This window comes from Pteropus medius, unplaced genomic scaffold, assembly GCF_902729225.1.
Source record: "Pteropus medius unplaced genomic scaffold, Ma_sr-lr_union100, whole genome shotgun sequence".
NCBI classification, from domain to species: Eukaryota; Metazoa; Chordata; class Mammalia; order Chiroptera; family Pteropodidae; genus Pteropus; species Pteropus medius.
The window spans coordinates 2,830,761-2,845,065 of record NW_024340693.1 but is presented as its reverse complement, the minus strand read 5'-3'; the positions used below and the strand labels follow the sequence as shown (position 1 = coordinate 2,845,065).

The following is a 14,305-nucleotide window of genomic DNA, read 5'->3' as shown; positions in this document are numbered from 1 at the left end:
TCAGGGGGACAGCGAGCACGTGGTAGATCCAAGTCAGATTCATCGCCTATGCCGAATGCCAACTCTAACTGGAAAATAAAAATTAAAAAAGAAGAAGAAGAAAAGATGACTACCTGTTTTTATTCGGAAACCAGCACACTAATTGATGGGAATGGTGGTGGGTGTTTGGGATATTTTTACCCTTTGTTTTTTTTGTACTTATATCTATAAGGGTGGAAAAGGATCTCTATTTCGGAGCGAGGTAGGATAAATCTTTCATGAAATACTGTGTGAGGCAAGCCCTCAGATCTCATCAGTAGGATGTATCATCATTTTAAGGAGGTGGAGGAAGGATATGTGGTGATCAGATGTACTTACCTATTCGTGATTCCCGAGGCTGGGCTGCGAAGCAGAAGCCGATGGAGCCTGTCCAGGCTGGCTCTGTGTTTGGTTCTTCACTGACCCTGTCAGTGGGCCCTCCCAGATGGGTCGGAAAGGGTCAGCCTGCCGCTTTAGCTGAAACGGCATTTTTTAAAGCTCTCCCTATTAATTGGAGTTTATTTTTTAAAATGTGCAAGTTATAGAAAAATAGATATATCCGTTGAAAATTAAGAGGGTGGTGAAGTAGTTTGAATACATACTATGAGAAAAATGGAATAAATACAAGGAGAAACATAAAGTTAAAAAAAATTTTTTTTTTTTTGGTGACTAGAGGATGATGCAGTACACCACTGTATTTTCTCATAAATTGAAATAATAGTTGTCCTTTTAATCTATGCGTGTGCTTTGATAAAATAAAAATATGAAATAAAACATTCTTACAAACTAACAGAATGTTCATATTTTAAAATGACAAATAGTATCTATAGTAGTACTGTTACAGTGTAATTAAATGTTTTTATAGAGAATCAATATATATAGTTATCCAGTTTCAAAACATCCCGATTAGATTTATAGTTCTGTCATTAGACCGTATTTGTTTGCACCTTTCTATCTCTTTTTTCCTCAGGCTTATTGTTTATATGTTGGAAGTCATATTGGAGCCAGGGGCGATCATCCTCCTAATTTACCATCCATAGCACCTTGCACAGTCTCTTAGACATAGCAAAGTCTCACAGTATGGATGATGAATACATTTTCTGGTTTTTAAATCTCTCTCTACAAATTTTATAAATAATACATTCACCTTTGAAAAAATAGAAAATTCAGAGAAGCAAACTAAAAAATAAAAATCACAGAAAAATTCGTCTTACCGTTTTGATAACATCCCTCCAAATGTTTTCCTATGCAATATATACATGCAAATAAATTTAAAATAAAATAATCTTTTACACACTGTTTCGTACCCACCTTTATATCCTAAATACGTTATGACTGTCTCTCTGTGCCAAGTATTCATTTATCTTCCTTTTTACCGACTGCCAGATCTTCTGCTATGTAGATATGCCATGATTTATTTAACCAGTCCTGTTTTAGTAAACATTTAAGTTTTCTAGTTTTCTTTCCCTAGTTGTTAACAAGTTGTTTAATGAGTATTCTTGTACATATAGTTTTGCATACTTAGTCGACTTTTTTTTTTTTAAGGATAAAGTGCAATTTTTAGGTCATTAGATATGCATTATTTTTAAGGCTCTTTATCATGTTGTCAAATTGCCCTCCAGAAACGTTATTGCGGCTTCGGTCCCCATTAGTAGAGAAAAGAACATCCGTTTCTGTACTCCCTTGCCAACTGATAAGCAAAAAATAGATTCATCAACGTCGGGTTAATTAGTATTTCTTAGAATAAAAGTCCTTTTGAACATTTTTAATATGGATTTAATTTGTCATTTCGTCTTTAGTTTTCATTGTTTTTTCCCCTTCATAAAAAAAGTTTCTTTTTAATTTTTATGTATTCGAACGACTAACCACTTAAAAAAATTCTTTTTAACACTCTCTCCCAATTTTGAAATTTTATGTTTCAAAAGCTGTTCCTTTCCCAAGATTACATACATGGAGTGAATTGATTTTCAGAATTTAAGGGGTGACTCCCTCTCAAATTTCTTCCTTTTTCCCATCAGGAAAGCAATAGAAGAGCTGCTTAAAGAGGCAAAACGTGGGAAAACGAGAGCAGAAACGATGGGTCCGATGGGTTGGTAAGTACTCGAGTGATCTCCCTTAAAACTTAAAAATAACGCCTTAAAGAGAAAGGTCTTCTGTAGCATGCGGAAGGAACGGAAGACCATGGACTGGCGGGACTCACCTGAGGCGAGAGGTAGAGGAGGTAGAGGCATGGCTGCGGGCTGCGGGCTGCGGGCTGCGGGCTGCGGGGCGCTCACGGAGGACGTCTGCCATGATTTCATCGTCCCTTTGGTTCACAAACGCCCACGAGATATGCGGATGCTACTGTGCCTCACGGCACCTGCGGGCCGGCGATGCTGCGTTGGCATTCCTTGGTTAAGAATTCTGTTTGAATTATAGGCATTAGTAAATTAAATTTTACTTAACAGAATTCTGACCGTAAGGTCGATCGTGTGACAATTCAGCCGTGTAGAACTAACGTTTACCTTTGCAGTTTCTATACAAAATAGAGCTGGTGAAAACTTAGTATTACAAACAGAGGAAGAATTTAGTCTTAAGATTCAAGCCTGTTCTTTTAAGCATTACTTTAGCAATAGCATTCACGTTCAATAAATGTTCCGACTTTAGAGCTTTTATCAACAATTTAAGATTTACTGCGGAGAAGTACTGTGGGCCATTAAAGAAGAATAAAATATAAAAATGAGACAGGAGTAGAAGCTGGACTTCTGATATACCTCATTCTGTAGATTTGACTTAGAACCATGCACGCGGTTCACATAAAATATAAAACAAAGTTTATCAAGGTTAAATAGAGGGAAAAGACAATACCTAAAAATCAAGCAAAATAAAACAAATGGACCTAAATAAGCCATTTAGTAGATGGCTTAGCCACACATGGAACAACTAGTTCACATTATCTGAAATTTGACTCTATTTCCAAAAGACAAAAAAAGAACTCCAAAGAAATCTTAAATTGTCTTCAGTCATTACCTTGTTAGTAATAATACTGATATTGTTATTCTGGAAATATTATGTAGTAGGATAAAGCAAATAAGTAAATATGTATTTGCTGTAACTACCAGGATTTTTAAGTGCGAGGTCACAGTCTCCAGAACCGCCCTCGCTTCATACTCCAACTGCGAGTTCAGGCTTCCCCAAACTACCCTCGGCTTAACGGTTACAGTTTATTGCAGAGAAAAGGTACAGATGAAAAAAGCCAAAATAAGAGATGCGACGGGCACGGGCTGGCAGATTTCCAAAGAGCAAGCTTCTGTGGTCTTCTCCCTGTGGAATCAGGACACATACCCTCCCCCATCAGCGTGTGACTATGCATGGCACATTGCCAACCACAGAAGCTCCCTTAAGCATTCAGAATTTTTATCGGGGTTCAGTTACTTACGCACAGTTGATCAATTGATTGATCGATCGATTGATTGATTACGTGCATGGTGGAACTTAGTCTCCAGGCTAACCACGTGACCCGAAGCTCCCACCTGGAATCACATAGTCAGTCTTTCTGGCTTAGTCAGCCCTTCCTCTGAGACTAGATGTGGCAGGCGCCACTCATAAAGGCCACCCCAAATAAAGACATTTCTATCAGGTATGACATTGCCTCCCAGATTGAGATTCCATCTGAGAAGCCGAGGGCAAAGGCCAGAGCTCTCTGCGGGCAAGACCCGACTGTTTACTACACGGGCAGGAAATCTCGTCACACTAGTGAGCAAACTGTCAGTGACTACCGTAATTGTGTCAGAAAGACTGAGGGACCAACGTGAAAGACCTCCCACTAGTCAAAGATGAGATAATTTGATCATCAAAAAAGAATGAAGCTACGATTATTGACATACTTAAAACACGAAAATCCATAAGGTGCCTAATGAAAGTCCATAATGAATTCACAGCGAGGAGCTCAGTGGTCCCCCCCTGGGTGACGCGAGGGAACATTCATGAAACTGGCAAAGAGTAAAGAGTAAAGAAGAATAAGGCATTTATCCTGTTTCCTGTACACATCATACCACATGGTCACAAAACAATTGAGGAAAGAAACATTCCTTATAGAATTACAACTATTAAATGTTCAAAAGACTGTAGAATTGGGATGATCATAATTCTTAACATCTCAATAAGAAGACAATCTAATTTAAAGCAGATAAAATGTTTAAGTAAATTGCTCCATCAGAAATGATACGAGATGGTCCAGTAAGCATATGAAAAGATGCTCAAATTGTTAGTTATCAGGAAAATGCAAATTAAAACCACAGTTACCACTGCTCATGCACTAGAATGGCTAAAATTTTTTTAAAAAGCCAACGGTACCAAAGAAAGATGAGGCTGTGCAACTAGTCGTTGGTGGAAATGTGAAATCGCACCTCCACTTTGAAAAACAGTGACAGTTTCTTACGTACAAGACAGAGTTATTCTGACCAATTACCAGAGAATTGAAAACCTTAGATCACACAAAAATCTGTACGGTGATGTTCATAGCAGTTATATTCATGGTAGCTCAAAACTGGAAACAACCCAGATGTCCATCAATCGATGATTGGATTCACAAACCAGTCATGTCTATGCATTCAGTACTACTCAGTAATTAGAAGGAAAAGAGCTACTGGTACTCACTGTGCGCATGGATCTCGGAAGCACTATGCTGAGTGAAAAGGAGCCAGACACAGAACACTGCGCGGTGTAAGATTCCATTTGTATGACATTTTAGGAAAGCCAGAACTACAGTGACAGAAAAGAGATCGTCGGCTGCCAGGAGGTGGGGCGGAAGAAGGGGTTTACCGCAGAACTTTTTTGGGTGACGGAGATGTTCTGTATATTGATTTTTGTGATAATTACATGACTCCATACACCTGTCAAAACGTACAACGCTCTTTACTCAAAAGAATTAGTTTTATTCTATATAAATCGTACCTCAGTAAACCTGATTTTAAAAAAACAATGTCATCATTTTACCATCCCGAATGATAGACAGGATCTAGGTAAAGAGCATCAATGGCCGCTAAGTCCATCGGATGAAACGTGATTGGGGAACTCTCTGATGACCGGGTCGGGCTGACAGCACCTGAACTCGTGGATCAACCTTGAAGCCATAGGAAGAGCAAACCACCACCTGTAGAACACCCTTATCAAAACATCGAACCCAGATCCCATCAGGGCTCCAGGTAGAACTTCTAGTTTGCAGGAAATACAGAGGCCAGAGGAACACGTTAAATGACACTATAGGGATAAAACCACAAAAATCCAAAGTGTAGGGAATTCTACAGGACAAGCAACCCAGTTTCTTTAAGAAATGAATCGCAAGCAGAAAAGGAAGAGGAGGAGCATCCTGTGAATTAGGAGATTTGAGGCACATCAAATAAAACGTGTACCGTGACGGGCTCCTTATCCAAACTAACAATCGGGGTATTTGATGATATTAAGGAATTAACGTCGATTTTTAAAAGCATGTGATAATGGTATCGCTGTCACTTTATTTTTAAAGAGCTATTTTTTTTAGAAATTCATTCTGATGTATTTATGGGATAATAAAATGAAATATTCCAGCGTGAGTCACTCTGTATGTAATCTATGTAATCATCTTAGATTCAATAAAATACCTATCTCCTGGGAGGGTGGCTGTAAAACTTGGGGAGATAATACATATGAAAACAACTCCACAGGCACCTGACGGAGCGGTCGGTTCGTGGATGTCAGCTAAATCTGGTCTCATCGTCCTTCTTGCCCTCCTCTGTCCTTTGCACAGTTCAGCTGCCTCTCCTAGTGGGACCCACATCGGCATGACCTTTGTTAGGGACAGGCTGTTCTGGTTTTCGGTGTAAGGCAGGACCTCGATCAGGGTGACGAGAGTCGTCGGTCCAATCTAAGGAGTCAGCATAGAGTTAAATGGTAAATTCAGCTGACTTGACGAGTGAATAATAAAATATCCGGCAGGGTTCTTTTTCTGCAAGGGGTGTTTGGGAGGGTCGCATGTGTCCAGGCTGCTCTCCAGATGGACGTCACGCACCCCGACCACCTCGGGGCCACCTGTTGGCTTAGCAGAACTTTCTGATAGTACAGGTTTCTCGGTGGCAGCTGTGTGTCCCGTGGAATGAGTGAGCACATGCGCAAGCATCTTGAGATCTGTGGGGGTGTCAGTGTCCCCTCTGGCTGTCACATGAGTTAAGGTGGCAGTTCTACAAAGTCTTCGAGCGCTCGGGTTCCTTCCCATTTTCCACATCTCTCGACCGTAGAGCGTGCTGCTTTTCCCCCCGCACTGTAACAGAGTAGCGCCATCACGTGCACCTTCCCTTAGCAGAAAGGAGAGGAGAAGGAGGCACGCCCCCTGCCCCAAGGCCACCTCCCACAGGTGCGTGCGCCATCGACCGGGGTTTAGGTTCATGTCTACACCTAGGTACAAGGCCAAAGATTCAGTCTGGGTTTTCCCAGGCAGTCGTGTGCCAGGCAAATATCTGGGGTGCTTTTATTATAAAAGAAAGAAAGAATGGATAGTGGGGGACAACGAGCAGCCTCTTCCCAGAAAGGAGGGAAAAGCATGATGAAAAGGGACTTCAGGGTGGCAGACCAAGCAAGGCGTCCCCGAGTTACAAGAGGTCCTGGGAGAACAGGATGTGGAACGTACATTTTCCCGTTAGTTTACGAGATGAGAATTTCTGCCGACACTGCTATTTTTTTTCAATTGTCGTATAACAATGGTCCGCAAACTGGTTTTAGGATCCTATACTCTCTTAAAAGTTATTGAGGACCCCAAAGAACTTTGTCATGTGTGAGTTATATGTACTGATGTTTACCGTATTAGAAATTTAAATTGAGCAAGTTTTACAGTATATGTTAATTCACTTTAAAATAATAAACTCATTACATATTAAAGTAAATATTTTAATAAAAATAACTATATTTGCAAATATACATATATGTAGAAAGAGAGAGAGAGAGAGAGTTGAGTGGCATCGTTTAATATTTCTGCAAACCTCTTTACTGTCTGGTTTATTAAAGACACCTGGAAAATTTCATAGCGGCTTCTGCAATCTATTGGAATGTGTTATTTTGGTTGAAGTAGATGAAGAAAATCTGACCTCTCACAAATATGTCTTTGGAAGACGAAGAAGTATTTCCATAGCTTTTTCAGAAAATTATGGTATTTCTTAATACTACATTAAAACTTTGCAAGTAACCCCAACGAGGGGTAGTTTCTTACAATTTTTTTATTAGTCACCCCCGGCTTTATTGAAGTATAATTGACAAATAAAATTGTCTATATTTAAAGCACACAGCGTGATGATTTGAGATCTATCTATATAGTGAAACCATTACCATAATCAAGTTAACGCATCACTTTTTTTAAAATCTCTTAGCAAAATTCAAGTAAACATAGGCATATTCATCTTCTATCGTTGCTGTAACAAATTACCACAAACTTTTGGTGGCATAAATAACACAGATTTATTCTTTTATAGTTCTGAAGGTCAGAGGTCCAAAATGGGTCCCACTGGGCCAAAGTCAAGGTGTAGGCAGGGCCGTGCTCCCTTCTGGAGACACCGGAGGACAGAGTCTGTTTCCTTGCCTTTTCTTATAAGTGTTGGGAACCTGTCTAATTTTCTTTTACTAGGAAACTCCAGTTTTATCATTGGCAATGAATTCAAATGAAAACTTCTAACCACTGTGAGTTATTTTCCTTGAAGCGACCGGCTCTCGCACATCTGAACAACCAGCTAGTTCACCTTGCAATTCGAGCAGTCACGCGAGCGTTTTTTCTTGAGTTAGCTCTTGGTCCAGCACACCCTGGAGGATGTGGGCTATGTATGAAAGGCGTGACTTGCTTCTACTCCTTGTTGGCCCTGGGAAAAAGGCATCTTCTCTATCACGCTCATCCTGGGAGAACTCCTGTTTTCTCGTCTGTTTAATTGTGTGTGTGTGTGTGTGTGTGTGTAAATTAAAACTTCTAACCACTAACCCATTGGTTCACAAACTTATTTGCACATTTGAAATCATCTGGGAGCTTTTAAAAATATGTGCCTGCGTCATATGATCAAAGATTATGAGTTTGAGGTATGGCCTGAGCTTCGGAGGTTTAAAAAGATACCCAGGTGATTCTAAAGGGCACTCAAATTAGCAAGCCACCACACTGGCCCGTTTGAGAAATGAACGACACCAGCCTGCTCTGCAGCGTTCGGAGCGTTCCCACCCTTCTCCAAGGCAGACAATGCGACCGCATTCAGCCGGCCCGGTGTCCCCAGACCCTTCCCTGCCACGTCGACCTCCATGGCCAGATCTGTGAGGAACAGACGATCTCTTGCTTCCCACTGGGCCATGGTCTGTTTTTCTAAGCATCTAGAAGACGTTTGTATGTGCTTTAAATGTTCACATGGAGCTGGAGCGAACGACGTGACTTTGCCCCCCGGATGTCTCCAGAATGATCTCAGTGAGGTAGCTGCGTCATTGCTGGAAGGAGATCGCTGAATTTAAAGAAAGGGCAAGCAGGATGCTGTTTCTATTTTATAAAGAAAGAGGCCGTTCGGTGCTGTGTAATTCTCAAATGTATTTTAGCAAAAGGATCTTCTTAGAAGTGTATTTGACAGAGGCTGCAAAGTAGCTGAAATATTGACTTGTTTTTAGTCAACATAAAGGAATTTGTAAGCACATTTCAGAAATGTGCTCAGCTTCTTTGTCTACAAAGCTGTTTTTATTCTGGTCACATGGACTTATTTATATAGCCCACGATAATCTATGAGTCTAGTGTCTGCGGAACTTCAGCCTTATACTTAGAAAGGCTTGTCATTTGGTGCAAAAAGTTCCAGAGATTGAATCTGACAGAGAAGGATTCTTCAATTTTCTTAACTCAGTTGTTTTAAGGGACATGACACTTTGGGGTGCTTTTCTGTTTGGGTGTGGGGTCAGTCTGGCGACACCTACATTGTTCTTCTATTTTATGTCGTCAGATTTGCTGATTGGGAAGCAAATAGTTTCTCCAGTCCTTATTCGGGCACGTGGTTTTTCACTCATCTGAATATTCACCGAGCATCAGTAGGTATGTTAAGAGGCCAGGTGAGCTGGAGAGCACAGCCATCTGTGGGAACCAGCAGGGAGGGGCTCAGATCTCAGAGTGGCGTAAGTCCGAGGCTCTTGGCGGTGTCTCGGGGCCACTGAGATCCAAAGCTTTTCCCTTACGGATTCACAACATGGGGCCCGAGTAGGTTTCCTAAGGCCCAGACCAGCTTCCCTGTCTCCGGCCTAAGGCTCGCGCGCTGTGGGCGCTGCCTCTGTCTGTGGCTCGTCACCTGGCAGCGCACAGGGCATCTTGCTTCCTGCCCCTGCCACCCGCACATCCAGTTCTGGAAGAGCACCAGGGAGCCGGCACCTGTCACCGCTGTACCACACAGCGGCGCCTGGGCCTGTGCTGCTGCGGGAGCAGGAGCCAAGGCCGTGGCCGTGGCCTGGCCTAGGACAGCACCACGTACGTATCCGCCTCTGAACTTCACCGCCCCCCACCCCCACTCCTCTTGGTGCTCTCTCGAACAGCGTCCACACAGAAACAGCCTGCTATCTCTCTGGCTGCAGGACCTCGCGTATTGCCTTAGGATGAAAGATTCCAGCAGAGTGTATGGCATCCCCTTGCGTTTGGGTACAGCGTTACAGAGTCGCGCTGAAAAACCACCGGGCCTGCCGTGCGCGCAGAGTCGTTCTGGATTAACAGCGTGGTAACCAGAGATGAACCCGGCGCTAATAAAAGTTCACCCGGGTGACCACCGCTGAGCGTTCCAGTGCTGAGTCGGCAGGCACTGTGGCCGGTTGTGGTAGCTGTGGCAGCTGTAAACAAGTGAGCCGTGATTGACCACAGCCTCGGGGTTTAAAGCAGCACCCTTGTTCCGTGGGGCGCTGGGCCTGGCATACGTCGTCTCACGTGGCTATTTTAGACTTAACACAGCTGTGCGCACAACGGAAGGTGAGATGCTGTCGCTGGGGTGGCCACGGGTTTGGCTGGAGGATAAAGGAATGCGCTGGAACGCATTGCACAGACCTTGCTTCCGTGACCCCAAGGCCTCCGTCTCCCTCGGCATAAAAATAAGATTTTTTTTTTTTTCTTTTACTTTCCCACTGCCTGTTGTCCTTCCCAAATCTCAGAGTCAAGTCAAGTGCGTTTGGGGAGTTCTCTGCCTTGGCCCTTGTCCTTGGGCTTGTGAGTAGCCAGCTGTTCTCAGCCGACTTGACGCTGCGCACGGATCTGCTTCGCGGTGCGTGTCCTGGACCAGGGGCCTCGGCCACGCGTTGCTGGCAGGCTCTTCTATGGCTCTTCCCCAGCTGCTCCAGTTACGGGCCGTCCAGTGAGACCGCAGTGTGCCTGCCATCCCCTCCCGCCCCTGGGGTGGCGCTGGGAAGGTGGGCCGTGGAGTCAGACCCCTCCGGTCCACGCGCTGCCAGCTCGCGCTCTTGGACAAGCTGCTCCTTCTCTTTGGTCCACCTGTAAAGTGGCTGACAGTCAGAGCCAGCAAGCGGGACCATGTGAGCGACGTGATGGCACAGGGCGGTGGCTTCACGGGTGCCGCTTAGCGTCGCCGTTTCTGTTATGCCTTTTTTATTTTTATCTTTTCAGTTTATTTTTTTATTTACGTATAGTCAGTATACAACCTTTTACGAGTTTCTGGTGTACAGCCTAGCGATGCAGCATTTTTATACCTTATAATGTGGCCACCCCACTAATTCTGGTAATCAATCGCCTGTCCCCGTGCCAACTCATCGCAGTGTTATTTATTGGCTGTTCCTCCTCGTCTCCCCCAGCCCCCCACCCTGATGTTCTCGTGGGCTGGTGAGCACGTGTAGCTAGCTACTCGATGGGTCATGTTCATGAGACTTTTAGAAACCGGAAGAGGCAGGTGTAAATGCGTAGAACGTGAGTCGTTCCCGCTTCCATCCTTCAGCGGCAGAGAGCCCAAAGCATTCAAATCTGGGGAGAAAATTCCATTTGTCTTCCCCTTTTTGTTCTCTAGGTTTGTTTTACAGTTTACTGTTTTTCGTAAGTCGAGTATGATAACCGCAGGGGAAAAGTCCCTTATTTTTTTGCAAATTATGTTAAACAGTGTGCTTACCAAAAAAAAAAAAAAAAAAAAAAAAGATGACTCACAACCTCACTGTGAATCTGGTCCTTCCCGGTGGCACATACTGCTGCATCCTGAGCTGTCGGGACCGTCACACAACTTCTGGCCGACAACTTTGGAAGAGAAGGCATTGTGCTTCTGTTTTGAAGTTTCGCTTAGGTGGAATGCTGGGTCTGCAGTCTGACGATGCCGTCGTGGGCACTTTCCAAAGCAGTTTTTTTTTTTAACCGATGTCGTATTTGGTGTTTTATATCCACGTAGGTAGTCTTCCCACATGAACTAGTATAACTTTCTAAAACCAAAAATAAAAATAACTAGCCAGGGCGAGAAAGTCGACACTGGGTGTGTTGCAGCTACAGCCAGACAGCGGCCACCCCGTCCTGTGGCCTCCTTCGGTCCCCACCCCAGCACGCACAGCCGGTGACCCGGGCAGAGCGGACCCGCGTGGGGCGGCCGCGGCCTGTGTCTTCACTGCAGGACTCGGGGTTCCTCCTCAGTGCTGGTGTGAATGGTTGAGCATCTAATGCCAGCTTGTCCTGTCACCTCAAAATACAGAGAGAGATGGCACTGAGGGAGAGCTGAGAAACAAGACAGAGAGATGGATGATGTGAAGTCGTACCCTCACGTGAGGAATGAGAAAAGAGGTTTTCAAAACGGCGGGCTGCACAGAACTCAGCAGAGTCTCTAATGGGGAGGGGCCTTGGGGACCGCCCCTTACTTCAGCCTTCTGCTTTATGTCTGAGGCCCGTCTGTGAACAGTTTATGGAACGTCAGGCAACGCAGGTTATGAGCTCAGAGGTAGCGCCCCGTTCCCGCTGGCCCCGACATCCACGGAGAATCTGGGTAGCCTGGAAAGTGAGACCTCCCGATACTGAAGCCTAACCGTTTAAGTACCAAAACTTTTTAATTTTAACCACTTTTATGAAATTTTCTATAAAATGTCTCATTAACTTATTCTCAATAGCTCAGGTTTTTCCTTTTAAAAATATTTATTTTTTAAAATGTTTTACATGAATTTTTGTAAAAATACTTTTAAAATATTTCTCATTGAGAAACGACAGATAGTCTCCTCCATTCTTGATTAGTTTCTTATCCCAGGTGATTTGCGACTTTGGGATGTTCTCCTGAATTGCCATGGAAAAATCCCTGGTATAGAAACTTATTTGATCGCTATATATATTCTTTTTCATGAACAGAGCGTGAATAGTAATCATATAGGTCCATAGTCCCTTGCATAAAACCCTTCTAAATTTAGATACTTTCGCATTTTAGAAAGAAACTCTAGCATGGGGTGTGCCCCATAAGGATGCCCAGAGATCCTTGCTCAACACATTTGATCGTTTCTTCAGCAAAACATGTGAGCCCCCACACTAAGTTGGACAAAAACCGGATGTAAATGGCCCGGTGTCAACTTAGGTGAGATTTTGCTGCCAAACGAGTTGTGATATCATAAAAAGAACTTGATTTTCAGAGGTTTTTAAATTTTCAAATGGTAAGTATGAAATTATAGACCCACAGGTAACAGTTATCGAAGATTTACTATATGCCAGGCACTGCACCAAGGGCTGTGTGCAATATCTTGTTAAGTCCTTACAATAGCTTTATAAGGTAAATCCTATGACTCCCGTTTACACAGGGGAAATGGATGCACAGAGGAGTTAAGCAACTAGCCCACAGTCACACAGCCGATGAAGCCAGGAGAGCCAGGATACGCACCACGGCCAGCATTTACTAAGTGCTTGTTATGTAGCAGGTATTACTCTAAGCACTCGACGTGTTTCTCTTGATCTGCGTGCAGGATTGAAGACTCTGACCCCCATTTGACTGGTGAGAGGCCACGGGGAGAATGCAGACTGTGCCTCGCGGTCAGGCCGATGGGTGGTACGATCCGAGGGCGCACGCGCTCAGCCAGGGTACCGTGTCGTCTGAGTTCCTAGCAAGGAAACAGCTGGCCGTGAGATGCAGCGAAACCAGTCACCTCGTTAGAGGCCAGAGCAGCTCGCCTCTGCGGGTTTCCTCGGTCATCAGCTCCGATGTCACTCTGCTCGTGCTTCGATGTATTCAGTGCACGCTTTATAGTTTCTTTATACGGGATCACGTCCTGCAGGTACCTGCACATCTGCTCGCCACTGCCCCGTCTCATTGCTTATTTGTTCATAGAGTGTGAATGAGCACTTGCCGTCGTTTCTAAAACGTGCCCTGGCGTGTCTGGGAGGAGTCAGTTTCGAAGTCTCCCCACTTCCTCCCCCCCACCCCCACCCCAAGGAAACCAGTTCTCTCCTAGCCATCCTCGACTTCACCTTGAGTAGAATGTAGGCACAACCGCCGTTAAAAATCCCACCCTTGATGTTAAAAGGAGACGTCGATGCCAGTTTTCTTGCGGATAAAAACAATCCCATTCTCCGACTGGCTCCTTCGGCCACTGCGTTGAGACTAGGAAGCCATCCTCTGACACAGACATCACCGCCAGCATAGACCCCCCCATTCTCCAGTGGAAGAGGGACTTTGTTCATCTCGGGCGAGCGCCCGTGCTAAAGATGGCCTCGCCTGGGAGACAGCCAGAGGCTGTGGGACTCACCAGGGGGACAGGCTTTGTTCAAAGATCCCGGATTATTGTCTCATTTGTTTAACCCAGAGTAGAGCTGACTGGTTTTACCAGCACTGAGATGGCCCAGCCAGTGCAGACACCCCAGAATTCCTCTGCAGCTGGCTCTGTTTTCAACAGCTTCCCAGCCTTCTGTATCCAAGACTTGTACGTGGTCCGTTTACTCATGAAAGTGACTTTGGGAGGCCCGGGGCCACAGCTGGCGGAGGGGCGCTCCAGCGTTTCGCCTTCGTGACAGCGCTGTGGCGTGCTCTTCTAAATGTCTGCTGAGTCTGCGGCTTCGGCGGCTCGGGTGACTTCACCAAAGCAGCGCCTGAGCCCAGAGCCCAGTGGTGTCCTGTAATAAAGCCACCACGGTTCGAGCCCAGCCTGTGCTCTCCCGTCGCACAGAGCCTCTAATGCCGAGGAGTCCCCCACCCGCACCCGCACTGAGGTATAAATGGCTTTGCCTTGGGGCGATGGGTCCCCCGTCCCCTCGGCCCCCTCTGCGCTCGCAGACCTGCCTTTCTGTGCCCTTCATCATCACCGTTCTTCTCTGCGTCTCATCTGGTTCACTGTGGCTTCTCAA

The 14,305-nt window shown here is 44.8% G+C and overlaps 1 protein-coding gene across 2 annotated transcripts in view; it reads left to right on the top strand.

Moving 5' to 3' along the window:
* LOC120602547 (protein POLR1D) overlaps window positions 1-14,305 on the top strand; it is a 37,723-nt gene that overhangs the window by 20,389 nt on the left and 3,029 nt on the right. Inside the window, exons 2-3 of one of the 2 annotated variants that reach the window (XM_039862857.1) lie at window positions 5-157; window positions 2,037-2,111. In XM_039862857.1, coding sequence (XP_039718791.1) covers window positions 2,095-2,111 — 17 coding nt within the window. In that variant the 5' untranslated portion in view covers window positions 5-157; window positions 2,037-2,094. The remainder of the gene's footprint in view (window positions 1-4; window positions 158-2,036; window positions 2,112-14,305) is intronic. The other variant, XM_039862856.1, reaches the window with a different exon arrangement.